Source organism: Callithrix jacchus, chromosome 4 (assembly GCF_049354715.1).
Source record: "Callithrix jacchus isolate 240 chromosome 4, calJac240_pri, whole genome shotgun sequence".
Taxonomy (NCBI): Eukaryota; Metazoa; Chordata; class Mammalia; order Primates; family Cebidae; genus Callithrix; species Callithrix jacchus.
The window spans coordinates 51836676-51856741 of NC_133505.1; the positions used below are offsets into that span (position 1 = coordinate 51836676).

The 20066-nt window shown below is 44.9% G+C and overlaps 1 protein-coding gene across 2 annotated transcripts in view; it reads right to left on the reverse strand.

The window, feature by feature from the left end:
• The window catches only part of ZNF318 (zinc finger protein 318), a 35329-nt gene extending 16150 nt beyond the window's left edge, over positions 1–19179 (reverse strand). The window contains exons 1-6 of one of the 2 annotated variants that reach the window (XM_035295700.3): positions 18583–19148; positions 14163–14311; positions 7703–8342; positions 5214–6695; positions 3963–4062; positions 214–515 (exon numbers count right to left, since the gene is read on the reverse strand). In XM_035295700.3, the coding sequence (XP_035151591.1) occupies positions 214–515; positions 3963–4062; positions 5214–6695; positions 7703–8342; positions 14163–14311; positions 18583–18984 (3075 nt within the window). In that variant the 5' untranslated portion in view covers positions 18985–19148. Of the gene's footprint in view, positions 1–213; positions 516–3962; positions 4063–5213; positions 6696–7702; positions 8343–14162; positions 14312–18582 lie in introns of both variants that reach the window. The other variant, XM_035295699.3, reaches the window with a different exon arrangement.
• Between the last annotated feature and the right edge of the window lie 887 nt (positions 19180–20066).

The window sequence follows — 20066 nt, forward strand, 5'->3', positions numbered from 1 at the left end:
TCCTGAATACCAAGGATTTTGGATTCTTTGTGGACAACAAGGAACAGCTGAAATTCTGAAGAGGAGTACCATGCTCTGATCTATACTTTGAAAAAATAATTAACAAGAGTAAGAACAGTTTGAAAACCTCAGCTAAGAAAATGGTTAGAAACCTTCTGTAGGAGTCTATGGAGAAAAAAAGGTATAATAGAAATGGAAAAGTTGAGTTGTTACCTTGCTAGAGGAGGAGTTTGAGAATGATGACCCTTTTTCTGGGCTCTTAGATTTTTCTGCTTTCCCGGGCTTCTCTGTAGGCTCTTTACTGTCACTTAAAGACTTCTGGGATTTATCAAAGATGTTAATTCCCAAGATCTGAGCCACTTTGTCCAGTTCAGATTGCTTCTTTTCTGCCTCTTCTGCCTCTTGCCGTAGCTCTGCAATGTCCTTCATAATGTTATCCTGAAGCCGACTCACCTCTACCAGGAGTGGGTCTTTGTGACCATCCTTCTCCCTTCGTTTCTTGCGCAGCATTTCTCCTGAGCAGTCAAATGTCAACAAAAAGAAGCAGAGGGAAAATGAGATGAGTCATTTCTCATTTACAAGTAGTAATTTGTCAGGGCCTTATGGCTACAAAATCTTTGTCCACAAAAGTTTCTAAGAGCAGCCAGGCACAATGACTCACGCCTATAATCCCAGCATTTTGGGAGGGCAAGGCGGGTGGATTACTTGAGTTCAGGAACTTGAGACTAGCCTCGCTAACATGGTGAAACCCTGTCTATACCAAAAATACAAAAAATTCACCAGGCATGGTGGCAGGCACCTGTAATCCCAGCTACTCTGGAGGCTGAGGCAGGAGAATCGCTTGAACCCAGGAGGTGGAGGTTGCAGTGAGCCAAGATCGTGCTATTGCATTCCTCCGGCCTGGGTGATAGTGAGAGACACTATCTCAAAAAAAATTTTTCTTCTAAGAGCAAGTGAGACTGTCCTTCCATATGGATTGGTGTAAGTGAAGCTTCTATAAAGGTAAAGGATGGGTTATGACATTATCTTTCGTGTAAAGCTAAGGATCTATAGTAGGCTTCAGAAAATCCATGAACTTCCATAACAGTATATACAATTTTGTGTGTCTCCCCAAAATATTAATAAATGTTATAACTATGAATCTAGCGGTTGTCCTCTCTTCAGAGAGCTGAAGAATTATTTTAGGGTAATGCAGTTGACTTTATCTGATCGAAGGACACATTAACAAATTCTTCAATGAGTTTAGGTTTTGCCTCTGATTTATCTTTTTTTTCCTTTTCTTGGTAGAGATGGGGTTTTGCCACCCAGGCTGATCTCAAATTCCTGAGCTCAAAATGATCTGCCCACTTCAGTCTCTCAAAGTGCCAGGATTACAGGTGTGAGCCACTGTACACAGATGCCTTATTTAATATTATCTCCTATTCCAAACTCCAGATCCTCTGGGGTTAATCCTCACCAGATAAATAACTAAATTTCTCATCCTTAAACAGTCCAAACCCAGACAGAAGCAATTACATCTTCTCCCACTCTGTTCATTCATACTATCAGTATTTAGAAGCCTTGTTATGTTCTTTTCCTCACTGTGTATATGAATTCCTAAAAGCATAAAGAAATAGAATAAAAAGGAAGGCATCAGGGAACATTTTTTTTTTGTACTAAGTTTAAGGAAAGACCAGGCATGGTGGCTCGTGCCTGTAATCCCAGTGCTTTGGGAGGGAGGATCACTTGAGTCCAGAAATGTGAGGCTACAGTGAGCTAAGACAGCACCACTAGATTCCAGCTTGAGCAACAGAATGAGACCTTGTCTCTTAAAAAAAAAAAAAAAAATAGAAAGTACACAAATATGATGAAGACATATTGAAAAGACACAGGTCTGACTTCAGTTGGCCAAGAAAGAAAAAGAAAAAAAAAGAAAGGACACAGGAGCCAACTCATAGGGGGGTCCCATTGACCACATATGGAACAATTTGAGCATTAAAATAAATAATGATAATAAAAGATTATAACCTATCGAATGAAGAATCCACGAATTCATACTCATATAAATGAATAAACAAATGGGAGTGAAGGTTAAGAAGTTCCCTCTTATGGTGGAAAGCCAACTAATTAAGGCTTCTACCAAAGTGAATGAGGAAACTTGAAAAATCCCTGTTTGATAACCATCATAGGCCAGGCACAGTGAGTGGCTCATGCCTATAATCCTAGCACTTTGGGAGGCCAAGGAGCCCAGGAGTTTGAGACCAGCCTTGGCAACATGGCAAAACTTTGTCTTTACAAAAAAAAAAAATTAGCCAGGCATGGTAGCTCGTGCCTACGGTCTCAGCTACTCAGGAGGATCACTTGAGCCAGTAAGCAGAGGCTGCAGTGGGCTGAGATAGTGCCACTGCCACTGCACTTCAGCCTGGGTGACATAGCGAGACACTGTCTCAAAAAATAAAATATATTTTTAAAATTTTTAAAAATAATTATCACCATAACTGGCTCAGGCAAGACTCATCAATGGATACTAAAACTAGTGGGTGGAAGTTTGAGGAGTAACTGAATATTTACACAGCCTCAAAGTATCTCTTCTATAAGATACACATTAACTAAAAAGGATAAAATAGTAACTTTATAGTGGAGAAATCTGGCAGATGCTACCTTAACCAATAATTAAAATTAACATCACCAGTAACGGGACAAATCAACACCTGATACAAACTCAGCAACACTTCTGTGATATTTTTGCAAAAAATAAATAACTTGAATTTAATCATAAGGAAACAGACCAATCGAAATTAAGGAATATTCTACAAAATATGTGACCTCTTCTTTTCCAGAATGCCAATGTATGAAATACAAAGACTCAGATTTAAAAAGACTAAAAGAACATGAAAATTGAATGCAATAAATTATCTTGCACTTTGTTTTGCTATAAAGGGCATTAACGGGACGATGTGAAATATGAGTAAGATTGGTAGGCTGGGTAATATTATTGTATCACTGCTAATATCCTAATTTTGGTAAGTGTATTAAGGTTATGTACCTTCTTTGTTGTTAGGAAATACTTAAGTATTTAGAAGTAAAGGAACATTACATCTACAGTTACTTTTAAAAACTCAGAAAAGGCCATTTCCGTGACTAACACCTGTAATCCGAGCACTTTGGGAGACCAAGGCAGACAGATCGCTTAAGGCCAGGAGTTTGAGACCAGCCTGGACAAAATGGTTAAACCCCATCTCTACTAAAATTATAAAAATTAGCCAGGCATGGTGGTGCACACCTGTAATCCCAGCTACTTTGGAGGTTGAGGCTTGAGAATCATTTGAACCCAGGAGGCAGAGGTTGCAGTGAGGTGAGATTGCACTCCAGCCTGGGTGAGTGTGAGACTGTCTCAAAAAAAAAAAAAAAAAAAAAGTTCAGGAAAAATTACACACACACACACAGAGAGAGAGAGAAGGATAGAGCAAGTGTAGTAAAATGTTAATAATCTGTCTGGGCATGGTGGCTCACACCTGTAATCCTAGCACTTTGGGAGACCAAGGTGGGTGGATCACCTGAGATCAGGAGTTCAAGATCAGCCTGGCCAACATGGCAAAACCCCATCTCTACTAATAAGATTAAACAAATTAGCCAGGTGTGGTGGTGGGCGCCTGTAATCCCAGCTATTTGGAAGGCTGAGGCAGGAGAATCACTTGAACCCAGGGGACAGAGAATGCAGCAAGCCGAAATCATGCCACTTCACTCCAGCCTGGGCAAAAGAGTGAAACTTCATCTCAAATCATCATCATCATCATCTGGGAGAAGAGTACCTGATAATTCTTTGCATTATTATTGCAACTTTTTAACAAGTTTAATTATGTAAAAAGTTTTTTTTTAATGAAGCTTCAGGTTACTGAACCTATCTGAGAGTACCAAACTTCCCCATTTAGGTCTCCTGAACAAGTTATTACAAAAAGGCAGTCATGCAAAGCAGCTGATACCTTGTTGTTTATGAAGCCGCTCTAACTCAGTCCTGAGATAGTACATCTTCTTCTGGCGGGCTTCCCTGTCATTCTTTAGTTTTTCCCTCTCTTCAATAACCTGTAAAACACAAAATGGTACGAGAGTCTAGCATCCTCCAACATTCTCTTTCCTATTTCTCTTTTCCAGAAGTCTTCATGCTAGACATTATCTGAATGTAAGGATCCAAATGCTTGCACACAGAGGCTCTGACCTTACAGTTAAAGTGATATTTCATTCTGATCTAAGTTCCAGAATAGAACTGTCCACCTTTTAAAAACTATGCTTTATAAACCTAGCCCTGACTTAAAGGCTACCAAATTTCTACCCAACTGAGTAAAGGGCTAGGTTTATAAAGGGAAAATAAAGAGAAAGTGTATGATCTCCAAACACTGTCTCTGATAGAATTACTGTATTTTTACTCCAGTCACTGCTTTCTTCCCACAGCCTGGGAACCCAATGAACCTTAATAATATAAAAACTAATTTTGGAGGCCAGGCACAGTGGCTCATGCCTGTTATCCCAGCACTCTGGGAGAGGCTGGCAGGGGAGAATCACTTGAGCCCAGGAGTTCAAGATCAGCTTGGGCAACATAGTGAGAAGACCCCATCTCTATAGAAAATATATCTATATATATACACATAAACATACATACTTTTTAAATTAAACAACATGTCAAAAATATGCTAATGTTACTCCTGGGCTGTAAGATAACCTAGAACAAGCAAAGTTTATTTCTTGGTTTGCTTCAATTATCAAGTAACAACTAGTTATTAGCTTTAACTCACATAATCACTACAGGGTAAGAATCCAGAATTCACTGCTTTACTGATTCTCCTTCAACAAGACCCAATTTTGGTTCCCCACTCCACCATGAAATCATATTGAAGACTTCAAGGCACCCCGCTCCTATCTACAGTGTTTGAAGACCATTAATATGGATGGAATTAAACTTTAAAAAGTCTGGCAGATCACAATAGGACCTAAAGCCAGACTTTTGTTTAGTCCTAATGATAAAACATGTGCAAAAAAAAATAGGAACACCAAAACCTAAAATGCAATAAAAAAAAAAAACCAGAGGAACAATATACATTTCTTAGGGTGATGACAGCAGCCTCCAAAGGACTTAAAGTGAAAGAGCCCTACAAATTTTCAGACCCCTCAGAAAGACACATACAAATTTATGGTAAAACAGAAAATTCAGGCAAAGGATGCCCAAAGCTAATATTTACCTTCTGCTTCTGGGAAGCACGGTTCTTCTCATCAGAGATCTTTTCTGGATTATATCTTATAAGTGATGGGATGGTCACCTGGACAGGAACTTGGGCCGTAGGAACTGAGCCTAGCACCGACTCTTCCTGCTTAGGCTTATTAGGAGTCACAGTGGGGATCACACGAAGATTGGGACGGCTACGAGTAGCTTGTTTAGTTATTGGCATTATCCTGTGTGGTTCAAGTACAGGGTGGTTTGACGGTTGAGAGGTGGGATACATGGGCCATCTTGAGGCTGCATATGCCATATAGTGCCTATAGGCATCAAAGGAGGCAGGAGGAATGGCAGGTCCCTGGTAGCTTGGAGGTATCCGAGCTGCAGCAAACTGAGAGGCCCTTGGCATGTGAAACTGAGATAAAGCAGCAGAGTGTGGAAGTCTAATTGGAGCAGATGGGGTTGATGGCAACATGCACCTGACTGCAACAGATGACTGAAACCCACTACCAACCACCTCTGGTCCTGAAATATGACCCATTGGATGGTCAGACTTGAGAAATGGGGGGCTGTTTTTTGTGAGCAGGTAAGGATCCACAGGAGAAGGTGGGTGTGGATGGGACACCTCTGGAGAGTGGGTATTGCTATGATGTGCTTCCCTGTTCTCTAGCCTGTGGGGATCTGAAGAATGTCGGTCAGCTGAGAAGCAGTGGTCAACTGAGGAACAGCGATCAGTTGAGAAGCGGTGGTCAACTGAGGAAGAGCGGTCAGCTGAAAAGTATCGGTCAACTGAGGAACGGCGGTCAGCTGAGGAGCGTAATGACGGCTTCTTGCCATGAAGTCGTTCCTGGGTGCGTGCAGCCAATTGACTAATCTCCGCTACTCCAATATCCAGCCCTATTGTCTTGAGCAAGTCATGGATCTTGGCATATTCTGGATTGGTCTCTTCTAGTGATTCTAGCTTTACAGCTGGAGCTGAAGAGGGCAGGGAGCTTGCCTTCTGCCTCATAACTTCACTCTCAGAGCTCCCAAGGGGCTTTGGTAGGGATTCTACCTTTAAATCCTCTTCTTCATCCCCATAGAGAAATTTCTCCTCATCTTCAATGTCAGGAAAGCTACGTCGCCTTTTTTCCTGGGTACTAGTAGAATCAGCCAACATGCTCAGAATGCGGGAAAAACCACTGCCATCCTGGCTAGCTCTCTCATGGGGCAGCAGGAAGTCGGTGTGTCGCTCAGGTCCCTCAGCCTTTAAATCCAAATTATCCTTGTGGCATAGAAAACTTCCAAATTTTTCTCTGAGGGGACTGTTGTCTTTGGGAATCCCAGGGAGGGGACCCCATTGGTAGAGGTTGCCCTGAGGTTCCTTCAAGGCGGTCTCTACCATAGTCCCCTTGTTTTCAATCTCTGAGGCAAAAGCAGCAATAGCACCACTTAGTGGAAGAGATGGGTGCCCAGAGTAGAGAGGGTGATCCTGGCTGGAGCTGGTACTGCTGGAAAAACTCTCAAGCTGCAAAGACAAACACAACTGATTTAGTCTTATGCAGAATCTCAGAACAGTAGTAACTGACATAAATACTTATATACATTGGTCTTCCTGAATGAACAGGTGAGATATAAGTATGGATAAAAGGGAGAAGTATCTATCCTTAGCCAGGTTCAAAATGTGAGTCCCCTTATCTCCAGATGTTTCTGCTGTTAAGAAGGAGAAACAAGAAGTGAGGTTGACGGGATGGAATCCTCACCTTTATATATTTGTTAAAAGGAATTTGAATTCAAAAGAATTTTAGAGATCCCCTAGCTTGTTTCCTTTTTTATGGATCCCCAAAAGAAAAGGGAAAAAAAAGGAGAGCCACTTTGGCTGAAGTGGGGATAGGAGATGCTAGACGTTAACTCATCAGCATTCCCTTGCTTGGGAACCTCTTCAGAAGACTTTATCTCCTAAGAGGACAGCTAAAAACCAGTGGTCTTGCCACTAGTGATCTCACCAACCTTTCACAGGTGAGGGGAAAATATCAAGGTTCAGAATGGTGAGGTGACTTGTCTAAAAATCACAATAAGTTGGTGGCAGAGGTGGATCCAAAATCAGAATCACCTGATTTCTAGTCCAGTGTCCTACAACTCATACATCTTGTCTTCTCTCTAAAGAGAGATGAGAAAATTGAGATCATACCTCCTCCCCTTGCCCTTAAAGCTTCATTTCCAAGAGATCCACATTCAAAGATTGCCACAGGATAATCCAATGAAAGGAAAAAAACTTATAGTAGGTACTGTCTCCAAAATATCTATTTATTAATATAAAGCCTAATGTACAGCAATAGAACCCTCTACTGATGCATTAAAAGGCCTAATGTTTCATAGGGAGAGTCCTAGAAGGTGTAACTCATATAGGCATGACAATGTTGGTCCAGCATATATTATCAAGATACCATTTGGAACACAGCCCCCAGGAAAGTAAGCAGGCTTTAAGATATTAGAGGAAGTAGCAAGAGATCCTATAAGAAATGCAGCAGAGACCTGCATGGAAGGCTCCATAATGTCCACCTCAATTCGCTTCTTCAAAATGGACTTCTTGGGCATCACAGATACTTCCTCAGGTCGATGCAAAGAATATCCTGGCTCTGATGCTGTTAGAACACCTGACAATCCAGGGATGGAACAGCCAGTACCACTATCATCAACTCCAACCATCTCCTGACTCAAGCTCCTACTTCGTTCCTCCTCTTCCTCTCGCTTTCGTCTGGCAAGATCCAGTTCTCGAAACTCAGGGTCAAGAAACCTAGGACTTGGGCTTCGCCTACGCTGTCGATAATTGCGAGTTCCTGTTGTGAAACTTGGGTGATCCCCTCCCATGCTGTGTATCTTCTCTGTGTCATCATAACGGGGTCTTTTGGCCTCCCGGCTCCTTTCTTCAGATCGTATAGAGTAGCCTTTGAGTTTTTCTCGATTCCGTTCTGTTCCCCGCAAAAGTTCATCATGACAACTGATATGGGGACTATAATCAGATCGATGCAGGAAAGTTTCTTTTGTTCGGTAGTCCTCATCAAGTTGTCCCAAGAAGGGACTGAGAGGCCCTTCTTCCTGGGAAATATATCGCTCAAGACCCCGAGAGCACTGGGAGCTTCGAGTGAAGACAGAATCATCAGTTAGGTCATCCCTGAGGAAAGAGAGAAGCATCAGTGCACATAGTAGACTTGGAAAGAGCAACAGCAGACAAGGCTAAGAGACTGTTACTTGTCAAGGGGCTATAAAATACTTAGGGCAAAAGACTATAATCATGAAGTCCAAGAACATTTCCTCTCCCTTTCCCCACGGGCACAAGCAGCTTTAGCCTCTAACCAAGAAGTAATATTACCAATGTATCTAGACAGAGCTCTTGGATAATTTCTTTGACTAGACTTAGGACATGTAGAGTATCATGCAAGTTGCATAAATTCACACAAGCTAAATTCTAGCTCTTTGTTACTGAAAGTGTGGTGTGGACCAAAGAGCATTAGCATTACCTAGGAATTTTTGAGAAATATAGCCTCTCAAGCTCCACCCCAAGCAGATCTGAACTAGAATCTGCATTTAACAAGATCTCCGGGTGATTTGTTTGTACTTTGAAGTTGGGAAACACAAGTCCAGATCAATAGGGTTTTTTTGTTTTTGTTTTTCTTTAAGACAGTCTTGCTCTGTCACCCAGGCTGGAGTGTAGTGGGATGATCTCGGTTCACTGCAACCTTGCAACCTCCGCCTCCCAGGTTCAAGCGATTCTTGTGCCTCAGCCTCCTGAGTAGCTGGGATTACAGGCATGCAATACCACACCTGGCTAATTTTTTTTGTACTGTTTTAGTAGAGATGGAGTTTCACATGTTGGCCAGGCTGGTCTTGAACTCCTGACCTCATGTGATCTGCTGTCCTCTGCCTCCCAAAGTGCTGGGATTACAGGCATGAGCCACCGAACCAGGCTCAGATCAATGGTTTTAAAGCTGTGTTCCAGAGATTCTAAAGAGTGCTCAGTAGCTACCAAAAGAAACGAGGTACTAGAAAAGCAGACCCAGAGGGGCTCTGGACCTTCTACTCCAATTAAATGATACTAATTCCAACTTTATGTCTGTATATTAAGGTTCTAATATTTCAACTGGAAAAAAAGTTTCACTATAGGGTAACTTTTTAAAAAACAACTGATTTATCTAATTAGCATAATGTTCTTCACAAGTTTGAGAAGGTTCTCCAATGCTTTGCCTTGAACTGTACACTTTAAATGGGTGAATTATATGGCATACAAATTATACCTCAATAGAGCTGTTAAAAAATATGAATATAAATATATATATATATTTTTTGAGACAGAGTCTTGCTCTGTTGCTAGGCTGGAATGCAATGGCACAATCTCGGCTCACGGCAACCTCCACCTCCCGGGTTCAAGCGATTCTCCTGCCTCAGCCTCCCAAGTAACTGGGATTAAGGTGCACACCACCATGCCCAGCTTATTTTTGTATTTTTAGTAGAGACAGGGTTTCACAGTGTTGATCAGGATGGTCTCAATCTTTTCACCTCATGATCCACCTGCCTCGGCCTCCCAAAGTGCTGGGATTACATGTGTGAGCCACCGCATCCAGCCAAAAATGTATATACATTTTAAAAGGTCCTTCAGAGCCTAAATTTTCCATTCTTTTCTGTTGATGAGTCCCCAAAATGCTCCAAGAAAGCTGTTTGCTTCTATTCCCTAAAGTAAATTAGAGGGAAAAAAAAATCCTGCTCCTTCAATCTGTCAGAATAAGGAGAAGGAATTAAGAGATAAGAATTTCATGAGGCTGGGCACAGTGGCTCACATCTGTAATCTCAGCACTTTGGGAGGCCAAGGCAGGAAGATTGCTTGAGCCCAGGAGTCTGAGACTAGCCTGGACAACATAGATAGACCACCACTCTCTAAAAATTTTTTTCAATTCACCAGGTGTGGCGATGTAGCCCATACAGTCCCAGCTACTCTGAAGCCTCAGCTGGGAGGACTACTTGAGCTCAGGAGTTTGAGGTTACAGTGAACTATGATCAATCACACCACTGTACTCCAGGCTGGGCAACAAAGCGAGACATTGTCTCTTAAAAAGATAATACATTTTTAAAAGTAAATAGTTCCATGAATGGAACATTAAATGTGCAAATTACTTTGATGAACAGGAGACATAGCCTCACATCGACAAGTCTTTAGAAGTCAGGTGTTTTCGAATTTTTCACATTGCCTGTTCATGTTCCCTTTTAAGAACAATTACAGTTCTACATACAGGGTTGCTAAGGTGAGGACAATAAAACCCACCTTGGCTATCATCCAAACCAGACATAAAACTTAAAAGATTCAATAAAGGAAGAGAAAGAATACTAGAGTATCAGAAAAAAAATAAACGTCTGGCCAGGCATGGTGGCTCATGCCTGCAATCTCATCACTTTGGGAGGCTGAGGCAAGAGGTTCACTTGAGCTCAGGAGTTTGAGACCAGCCTAGGTAACACAGTAAGAACCCTATCTCTGCAAAAATTTAAAAAATTAGTTGGGCATCAGGTGGTGTGTGCCTGTTTTCCTAGTTACTTGGGATGCTGAGGCAGGAGAATGTCTTGAATCCAGGAGTTAGAGGCTATACTAGGCTATGATTATGACACTGCACTCCAGCCTGGGTGACAGAGTGAGAACCCATCTCTTAAAAATAAATTACAAAAAGTAAAAATAAAACTACATACACTTTCTTTCTTTTTCTTGAGACAGAGTCGTTGTTCTGTGCAGTGGTACAAGCTGGGTTCACTGCAAACTCTGCCTCCCAGGTTCAAGCTTGCACCATTACTGGGCAATTTTTGTATTTCTGGTAGAGACAGGGGCTCGCCATGTTGGCCAGGCTGGTGTCGAACTCCTAACCTCAAGTAATCGGCACACCTCATTCTCCCAAAGTGCGGAGATTACAAATGTGAGCCAGGGCACCAGGCCCAGAATCTACATACAGAGGATATAAATGGCCTGTATCACTGGCTGAAGACTAGACTCACTGTCAGGAGACATCCTCAGTATCCAATGGTCCTGTGACCTGGTTTTAGTGGACAGTAATTATCCACACAAACCATACTGAACAAGACGGAAAGAAGAGAAATGTGCATGGTAGAATGGTTTTTTCAAATGGCCTTGTATCTCCATTCAGAACCTTAATCTCACTTTCTCTAAAGTAGGCCTAGGTTCTAGAAAGAAGACTGCTGCCTGAAACTCCCTAAGGGCAAAAATTTTAATTTTTGTAATTTAAAAATACACTTAGTTATCTGAAGCACATGTGTACAACAAAGTTTATGCAAAGGGGAAGTGACATTCTATGCCCAAGAAGAGGAACTGCTGAAGTTAACTCAAAACCTCAGCAAAGAAGAAAGACAATCATACTATGTACCACCTACCCAGACTACCTACTCAATTATTTTCCAAAACAGAAGCAGCCAGAAGGGCAAGGGCTATTGCCTCAATTAACGGATACAGTCACATACCTTGAAGCCCTTCAGAAGCTTCAATGTTATATGACCTAAGACTGTTCTGCCTTGCTCCTTCTCCAAGAAACACCAAATGGTGGACCAATGGGGGTGGATGCGGAGGCCTCAGGGGCCCTGGGATGGGGAACGGCAGCGGCTTTGGCAGTGGCATCTGGGGCTGAGGTTGTGGCCCTGGATGGGGGTGAGGCCAAGAATAAGGAGTGGATGCCCATCACCAAGATGGGCCACTTGGTCAAGGACATGAAGGTCCAGTCCCTGGAGAAGATCTATCTCTTCTTCCTGACCATCAAGGAATCTGAGATCACTGACTTTTTCCTGGGGGCCTTTCTCAAGGGCAACGTTTTGAAGATTATGCTGGTTCAAAAGCAGACCCATACTGGCCAGTGCACCAGGTTCAAGGCATTTGTTGCCATCGGAGACTACAATGGCCACATAAGTCTAGGTGTTAAGTGCTCCAAGGAGGTGGCCACTGCCATCCACGGGGCCATGATCCTGGCCAAGCTCTCCACTGGAGAACAAGATCCGTAAGCCCCACACCATCCCTTGTAAGGTGAAAGGCCACTATGGCTCGGGCCTGGTGCACCTCATCCCTCCACTCAGGGGCACTGGCTTCATCTCGGCCTCTGTGCCCAAGAAGCTGCTCGTAATGGCTGGTATCGATGACTGTTACACCTCAGCCACAGGCTGCACTGCCAACTTGGGCAACTCCGCTAAGGCCACCTTTGATGCCATCTCTAAGACCTACAGCTACTTGACCCCTGAACTCTGGAAGGAGACTGGATTCACCAAGTCTCCTTATCAGGAATTCACTGACCACCTTGTCAAAACCCACACCAAAGTTTCTGTGCAAAGGACCCAGGTTCCAACTGTGGCCACAACATGGGGTTTTTATACAAGAAAAATAAAGTGAATTAAGCCTGAAAAAAAAAAAAAACTGTTCTGCCTTGCTTCATTGCATCCACAGCCAATGGAACTTTGAAGTATTACCAATGGCAAAACTGGTCCTCAGACATCCTGCCCAGCTATCCCCCATGTGCCTGGCTATGCTCTGTATAACAATGCAAGGGACAGTCTCAGTTTAAAACAACATTACATTGATTTACTGCTACCACTACTCATTTGTCAAAACTCCCAGTGTGCTGGGCAAAGACCATAACAGTCATGTCTCAGCTCTGAGAAAGAGTCCTTTCCTGAACTCCCATCCATACTTTGACTTTTGTGAGGTGAAAAACACCTAATGTGATTATTTACATCCTATATATAGTTAAGTTCCCAGTAGCTGAGGTCTATATCCAACTCTCTGGAGTGTATCCACCTTCCTCAGCACTCAATAGTTGTAAATTAATGACTAAACTTAAACTTTTTTTTGAGATGGAGTTTCACTCTTGCTGCCCAGTGTGGAGTGCAATGGTGTGATCTTGGCTCACTGCAACCTCTGCCTCCCAGGTTCAAGTGATTCTCCTGCCTCAGCCTCCTGAGTAGCTGGATTACAGGCACTCGCCACCACGCCTGACTAATTTTGTTTGTGTATTTAGTAGAGATGGGGTTTCACCATGTTGGCCAAGCTGGTCTTGAATTCCTGACCTCAGGTGATCCACCCAAAGTGCTGGGAATATAGGCATGAGCCACCGTGCCTGGCCTTAAACATTTTTGAAGGTTTCTAACTTTCTATTAATACTTTATCTACTTCATATACACGCATATATTAGACATGAACTTTATCTAAACCATTTCTGAATCTGTTTCAGCCTGGATAAGCTAAAATATAACACCATTTAAAAAAGACTTCCCATTTTGTCCAGAACTTTCCTTTGCAGAAGGGACCCCTCATAGCTCCAGTGTTTTAGAATTTACACCATCTCAATCTCAACTGTTCTTGACTTGTGGAACTCTGATTATGTTCCCTCAGCCTCTTCTTTCTAGTCAGACTAGCATGACCTTTTTAAAGTCTTTTTTTCTATACAATTCATTCAGCAAGAGAGTCTACACATCATTATACTCTTCCCACTTAGAAAGTCTGTTCCAATGGACTGGGTGCTGTGGCTCATGCCTGTAATTCCAGCACTTGGGGAGGCCAAGACAGGTGGATCATGAGGTCAGGAGATTGAGACCACCCTGGCCAACATGGTGAAATCCTGTCTCTACTAAATAAAAAATAAAAAAATAAATTAGCTGGGCGTGGTGACATGTACCTGTAGTCCCAGCTACCCAGGAGGCTGAGGCAGGAGAATCACTTGAACCCGGGCAGCAGAGGTGGCAGTGAGACAAGATCATGCCACTGCACTCCAGCTGGGTGACAGAGCAAGACCCCGTCTCAAAAAAAAAAAAGTCTGTTCCAATGTTATATTTTATACTGGACACATGGCATATAAAGTAACTTCAGAGCTGGTACCATCCTTTCAAATATATCATTCAGAAAAAAGTAACATTTCTGCCTTCAAGTACTAGCATAGTATGCCCTGCCTTAGGTGATGCCTACCTGTCCATGTCTTCCAGATTATCCACTGGTGACCCCAGCCGATCACTAAGCCGTCGTCGTTCTGGTGTGCTAACACAGAAGTGGTCATTGCCAACAGTGATCCTTAAGCTCTGTTCCAAAGAGTCAGAACGCAGACCAGGAGAGCGTCTCTACAAAAGCAAAAGATAATATAGTCAGTCAATAGGGTCAAGACATTCCTACATCCAAAAACATTCTCCTCCCTACTTACAAAGTTAGCCAATCCAACACTTCAGGAGGCTGAGGTGTATAGGCCCAGGCAAGAGACGCCATCTCTATAAAAAGTTTAAAATTAGCTAGGTGTGGGGTGCATGCTGCACCGTGGTCCCAACTACTCGGGTGGCTGAGGTGGGAGGATAGCTTAAGCTTGGAAGGTCAGGGCTGCAGTGAGCCATGATTGCATCCCTGCACTCCAGCCTGGGCGATGAGCAACTTTGTCTCAAAAATAAAAACAAAAAACAACCTCACAAAGCTGGGGTTCAACAAGGTAAGAAACGGTTATGGTAAGACACTATTCCAAAATGTTGGGTACAGCCCCAACCCTGTTCGTGGGTGCCCTTAGTCCTGGGATTGAGAAAAGGAAATAAAGACAAAAGACAAAATTCTGAGTAGAATTTTACAGCATGGGTCCAGGGTACCAACACAAGCGGCACCGAGTTCTGGTTTCCACAGGCTTTTATAGGTGCATACACTTGTTAATTGAGAGGTGGGGGAACAGGGAGGGGTGATCAGGGGAGGCCTTGAAATTATTGGGTGAGGCCTCTAGACTAATGTGGGCAATACAGCCAGGGGGAGAGGTGTGGTCTGCAGTATTCAGTAGCAGCCTTGATTCTTATGCAAACCTAGAACACTGAATTCTACCACCAGTCGCTACCAAGGTGCATTTTATCTTCTGAGCCTTGAGAACACAGAGCAATCAAAATTACTCCCTATTCTGAGAACCTACGCAGAGCCCGTCGGGTAATCTCTGCCCTGCAAGGCTTTTCTTCCTTGCAACCCTCCAGATCTTGTGAGCAGAGGTCACCTCCCTTCTCAGAGATCTTGCACAAGTCCTCTTGACAAGACCCTCATGCCACCTTCATGTTGAGAAGGCATTCATGGGACCAAAGCAGTATTTCCTGCTCTGTAACCACCTCAAGGTGTTCCAAGGTTTTACAGCTTCCAAGGTTTTACAGAGCTCTCAGATGGTCTTTACCTTAGGCCTCCTGTTGCCACCTGATTTCTATTTTACTGCACCAATATTTGATATAACTTAGTTTGGGGTATAAACTTCAGTGTACAATAAGCAAAGCAAGCTTATAATTATTTAACTAGAAATAACATAGGTCTGCCCCTGGACATCTTGACCCGCACAAAAATAAAGCATTTCTAAAAAATTATCACTTTCTCTAACTCTCCTCAACAGTGACCTCTCATTCTGACTGGGCATGGGAAAAGAGAGGTCAACGTCCCTGCTCTCAGAACCTACACATTTTCTAGTGAAGGAGGTAAGTCAAAAACAAGTTTAAAAAAAAAGTACTTCTAAGGCCAGGCGCGGTGGCTCAAGCCTGTAATCCCAGCACTTTGGGAGGCCAAGGTGGGTGGATCACGAGGTCAAGAGATCAAGACCATCCTGGTCAACATGGCGAAACCCCGTCTCTACTAAAAATACAAATTAGCTGGGCATGGTGGCGCACGCCTGTAATCCCAGCTACTCAGGAGGCTGAGGCAGGAGAATTGCCTGAACCCAGGAGGCAGAGGTTGTGGTGAGCCGAGATCGCACCATTGCACTCCAGCCTGGGTAACAAGAGCGAAACTCCATCTAAAAAAAAAAAAAGTACTTCTAATAAGTGCTATAAAGTCATTAAACATGATATCATAAAAGGAGTTACTTCAGATAGAATGGTTAGAAAAGGCATCAGGTGATAACCTGAGGCCTGAATGATGTTAGCCTTGCAAAGAACAGGTAGAAGGATGTTTCAGACAAAGGAAAGAATCACCTCAGTATTGAGCTTGGTATGTTTTAAATAACAGAAAAGCGGCCAGTGGGGCTGCAAACAAAGTGACAGAAGAGGAAAAGATAGGGAGAAACCACAGTTGGGAAATTTGGGTTTTATTCTTAGTGCAATTAACAGCTACAGAAGGGTTTTACACAGGATAGTGATCATCCGACTACATTTTTCCTCCAGATGATTGCACAGCACACCCTCACCTCTTTCAGATCTTTTTATTCAAAAATCACCTTTCCAGGAGGCTGACTACTCTATCAAAAATTTTAACTCCCAAGGCTGGGCACAGTAGCTCATGCCTGTAATCCTAGCATTTTGGGAAGTTGATGAAGGAGAATCACTTGAAGTCAGCAGTTTGAGACCAGCCTGGGCAACATAGTGAAATCCCTCCCCACACTAAAAATTAAAAAAATAAAATAAAGTCAGCTAGGATGCTGGTACATATATGTCTGTAGTCCCAACTACTCCTGAGGCTGAGGTGGGAGAATAGCTTGAGCTTGGGAGTTTGAGGATGCAGTAAGCTATGTTCACACCACTACACTCCAGTCTTGGTGACAGAGCAAGACTCTTATGAAAAACACACACACACACACACACACACACACACACACACATTGTAACTCCCTTCTCTATTTTAGTTCTTCTTAGTCTTTCTTAGTACTTAAGTACATTTAACAAACCATGGCATTCATTTCTAACTTTATATTATCCAACTCTCCCTGCTAGAATTTTAACTCTCTATAAGGACAGGAGTTTTTGCCTGGTTTGTACTTTGTTGTATCCCCAGATAGTCCAGAACAGTGCCTAATACAAAGTAGATGCTTAATAAATAGATGTCAAATGTATAAAGGGAGGGCTTAAAAATCATGTTGATTTCTGTGTACAGAATAAACTGGAAGGTAGCAAGAGTGGAGTGCAAAGGAGCCCAATGCAGCAACCCAGGAAAGAGATAACAAGGCTTAGACCAGAGTGATGGCAGGAAGGCAGTTTTGGGGACATATTCCAGAGGTAAAGCTAATGGGTTAGACAGATGAGGTAATCTAACAAATTAGATATGGAGAGATGGGAAATAATGACTGTTTCTGATGTAAGCATGGATGATGCTATTTACTAAAACAGAAAAGACCAGAGTAAATAAATTGTGCATTGGAAAAGAAAAGAATGTTGTGGAAACAAGCATTCTATTTTTGTTTCCTCTGTAGTGACTGTCACCCACCCTGGCACTGCTCAACTGAAAATCGTAACATAGTGACAATTCACCCATGACCAAAGTACTCACAGTACTTAGATACACGTTAGAGAGACACTCAAAAAAGTAGAACTTTGTTACTAAATTTTTAAAAAGAGGCCAGGCATGGTGGTGGGCGCCTGTAGTCCCAGATACTTGGGAGGTTGAGGCAGAAGTGCTTGAACCCAGGAGGCGGAGGTTACAGTGAGACGAGATCACGCCACCGCACTCCAGCCTTGGCGACAGAGCGAGACCCTGTCTCAAACAATTAAAAAAAAAAAAAAACAACTAAAAATAAAACAGATCCCTAAACACCAGCCTCTATCTAGAGGATCTCTTGGAGTGGTGGTTATGGTTAAGGTCAGTATTATTTCTAAAACTAAACAATCTCATGCTCTGTTCCTGTAGCAGTGAAATACAGCAGTTAAAATCATGGGTTTGGAGAACCAGGCAGCTCTGAGTTGAATCACAGCTCTACCACCTAGCCATGTCACCTTGGTCGAGTTACCTGAACCTCTCTGAGTTGGCTCCTCGACCGTACAACAAGGGATATTAACTGCCTCACTTCGAAGAGTTTGGAGGGTTTAAAGAATGTGTAAAGTGAAAGACTAGGCATAATTTCTAACACAGAACTCGGTAAGAAGTAGTGGCTATGACAATGACCGTGGTTCTGCACATTTATTCCGGAGAAGCAGCTCCAATTCATTTAAGCTAGCAGTTTACACTCTAGACGTCTGGCCTGGTAGGGTTCAAGCGTCCCTAATTCGCCACCAAAAAAAAGTACCATTTCGGGTTTTTTTTCCTAAGATCCAGCTGGGGCAGCTCAGGTGTAAGGGGATGAAAACTACGGAACCCCGACGACACGCCAACGCTCCAAAAAGTACCAAGGCACACGGTTTGGAGAAATGTCCCTAGCCTTGGCAAACTTTCCACACCTCACCCGGGGTGAGAGAAACAGCTATTCCTAAAGAATGGGGCGCGCACTCCCGACCAGGCGCCCGTGCGCTCCCGAGTCCGTTATTGTGTCAACGCTCCCGGGTCTGACAGGCTCGTCATCCCCGAGGGAATTGGCCGGAGGCTCCGCGCTTAGGACTCTGGCCTGGAGGCCCTGGGCGTTCCTGGAAACGGGAATTCCGGGCTAGGGAGCTGGGGGACGGAGGGAGTCCCGGACGAGGGGTGGGATTACCCGGCTGCCGCTGTCGCCTGGATGGTCTCCGCGGCCGTCCCGGGCATAGTCGGCGCGGGACTCCCCTCGGCTGCTGCCTCTGAAGCCTGCCGGGCCCGGCGGGAAGAGTCGTCGGCCCCGTGGTGGCGACGGGGAGCCGCGACGGGCTCGAGGAGGAGATGGGGAGACGCGACGACCCCGCGGCGGGGACGGCGAGGCCCGGCGGCCGCGGTGCCCTGAGGGCGAGCGGGGTCGGCGAGCCGGGGTCCGTGACGAGGAGGAGCCGGAGGGCGGAGGCGGCGGTGAGCTGCGGCGAGCCGGGCCTGAGGAGGAGCCGGAGCTTCGGCCGCTGCGCGGGCCGCCCCCGCCGTCGTCTTTAGGCCGGTGGGAAGAGACGGAGGAGCGGGCGCTGCTGCGGTACATGGTTCTCGTAGCGGCGGCCACGGCGACCGCTCGGACCCAGGGGCGCCCTAGATGCAGGCCCGGAGCGCGCCGCCGCAGCTGCCGCCGCCGCCACCTCGACCGCTGCGCGCCGCCCCAGCAGCTGGAGCAGCCCCCTCCCCTCGGCCCCGCGTCGCCCCTGGGGCCCGGCCGAGCGCGCCCGCGCGGCCAGCGGTTGAAGAGCGCGAGCACGCGTCCGACACACCCCCCCTCCCCCCGCCTCCGGGGTTCCCCGTTCCTCCACTCAGGGAGCGGCCGCAGGAACCAAGAAAAGTGAGGAGGAGCACAGACAACGGTACGAGGCTAGGCGAGAGGAGGGGAAGCGAAGCGCGCGCCCTGAGCTCTGCACGCCCCGCCTCCGACCCCGCAAGATGGCGGCCGCTGAGCCACCCACTTCCACTCCCCCGGCGGCCACGTGACCCCCGGGGCCTCCGCGCGGGGTGGGCGGGGCGGAAGGGAGGAATTCTCAGCCTGGTTTTCCCGGGATGCTCCAGGCCTCGGGACTTGGCGGTTTGGAAATCTGGGGCAGCTCTTCGCTCTTACCTGTCGCCCCTTAAGCATGTTAATTTAGGAATGGACACGAAATGGTTGTAAACCATTCGTGAGACTATAAACAGGCCTGAAAACGTTAGCTTGTCCGAGGTCGCGGACCTCGGCAAGAGCTCCCACCGAAGTCCCCGTCGCCTGCGGAAGCAGCACGACTCACATCAGTTTACTTTCCAGTTTGCCTAATTTCTGGAGGTTGAAATTGAGGGTAGGAGAGTGCGAGATGGAGGTGATGGTCGAGAATCAAACCCCAAATAGACATCAGTAAGTTTTCGAGCTGTTTTCTGACTAGTACTTGTGGTCTTGGTGGAGGGCCCTCACTACCAGGGCCCCACATCATGACAGACTGGAGGCCTGTCGAGTTTTTTGTAGAAGATTCAGGCATGCCTCCTCCACCTGCCTTAAGTCCAGGATTTTCCTATATGTCAGTCTCAGGGCTCTGCATCCTAAATACAAAAGTGGGCCAGGTGCGAAGGGTCACGCCTATAATCCCAGCATTTTGGGAGACCGAGGCAGGA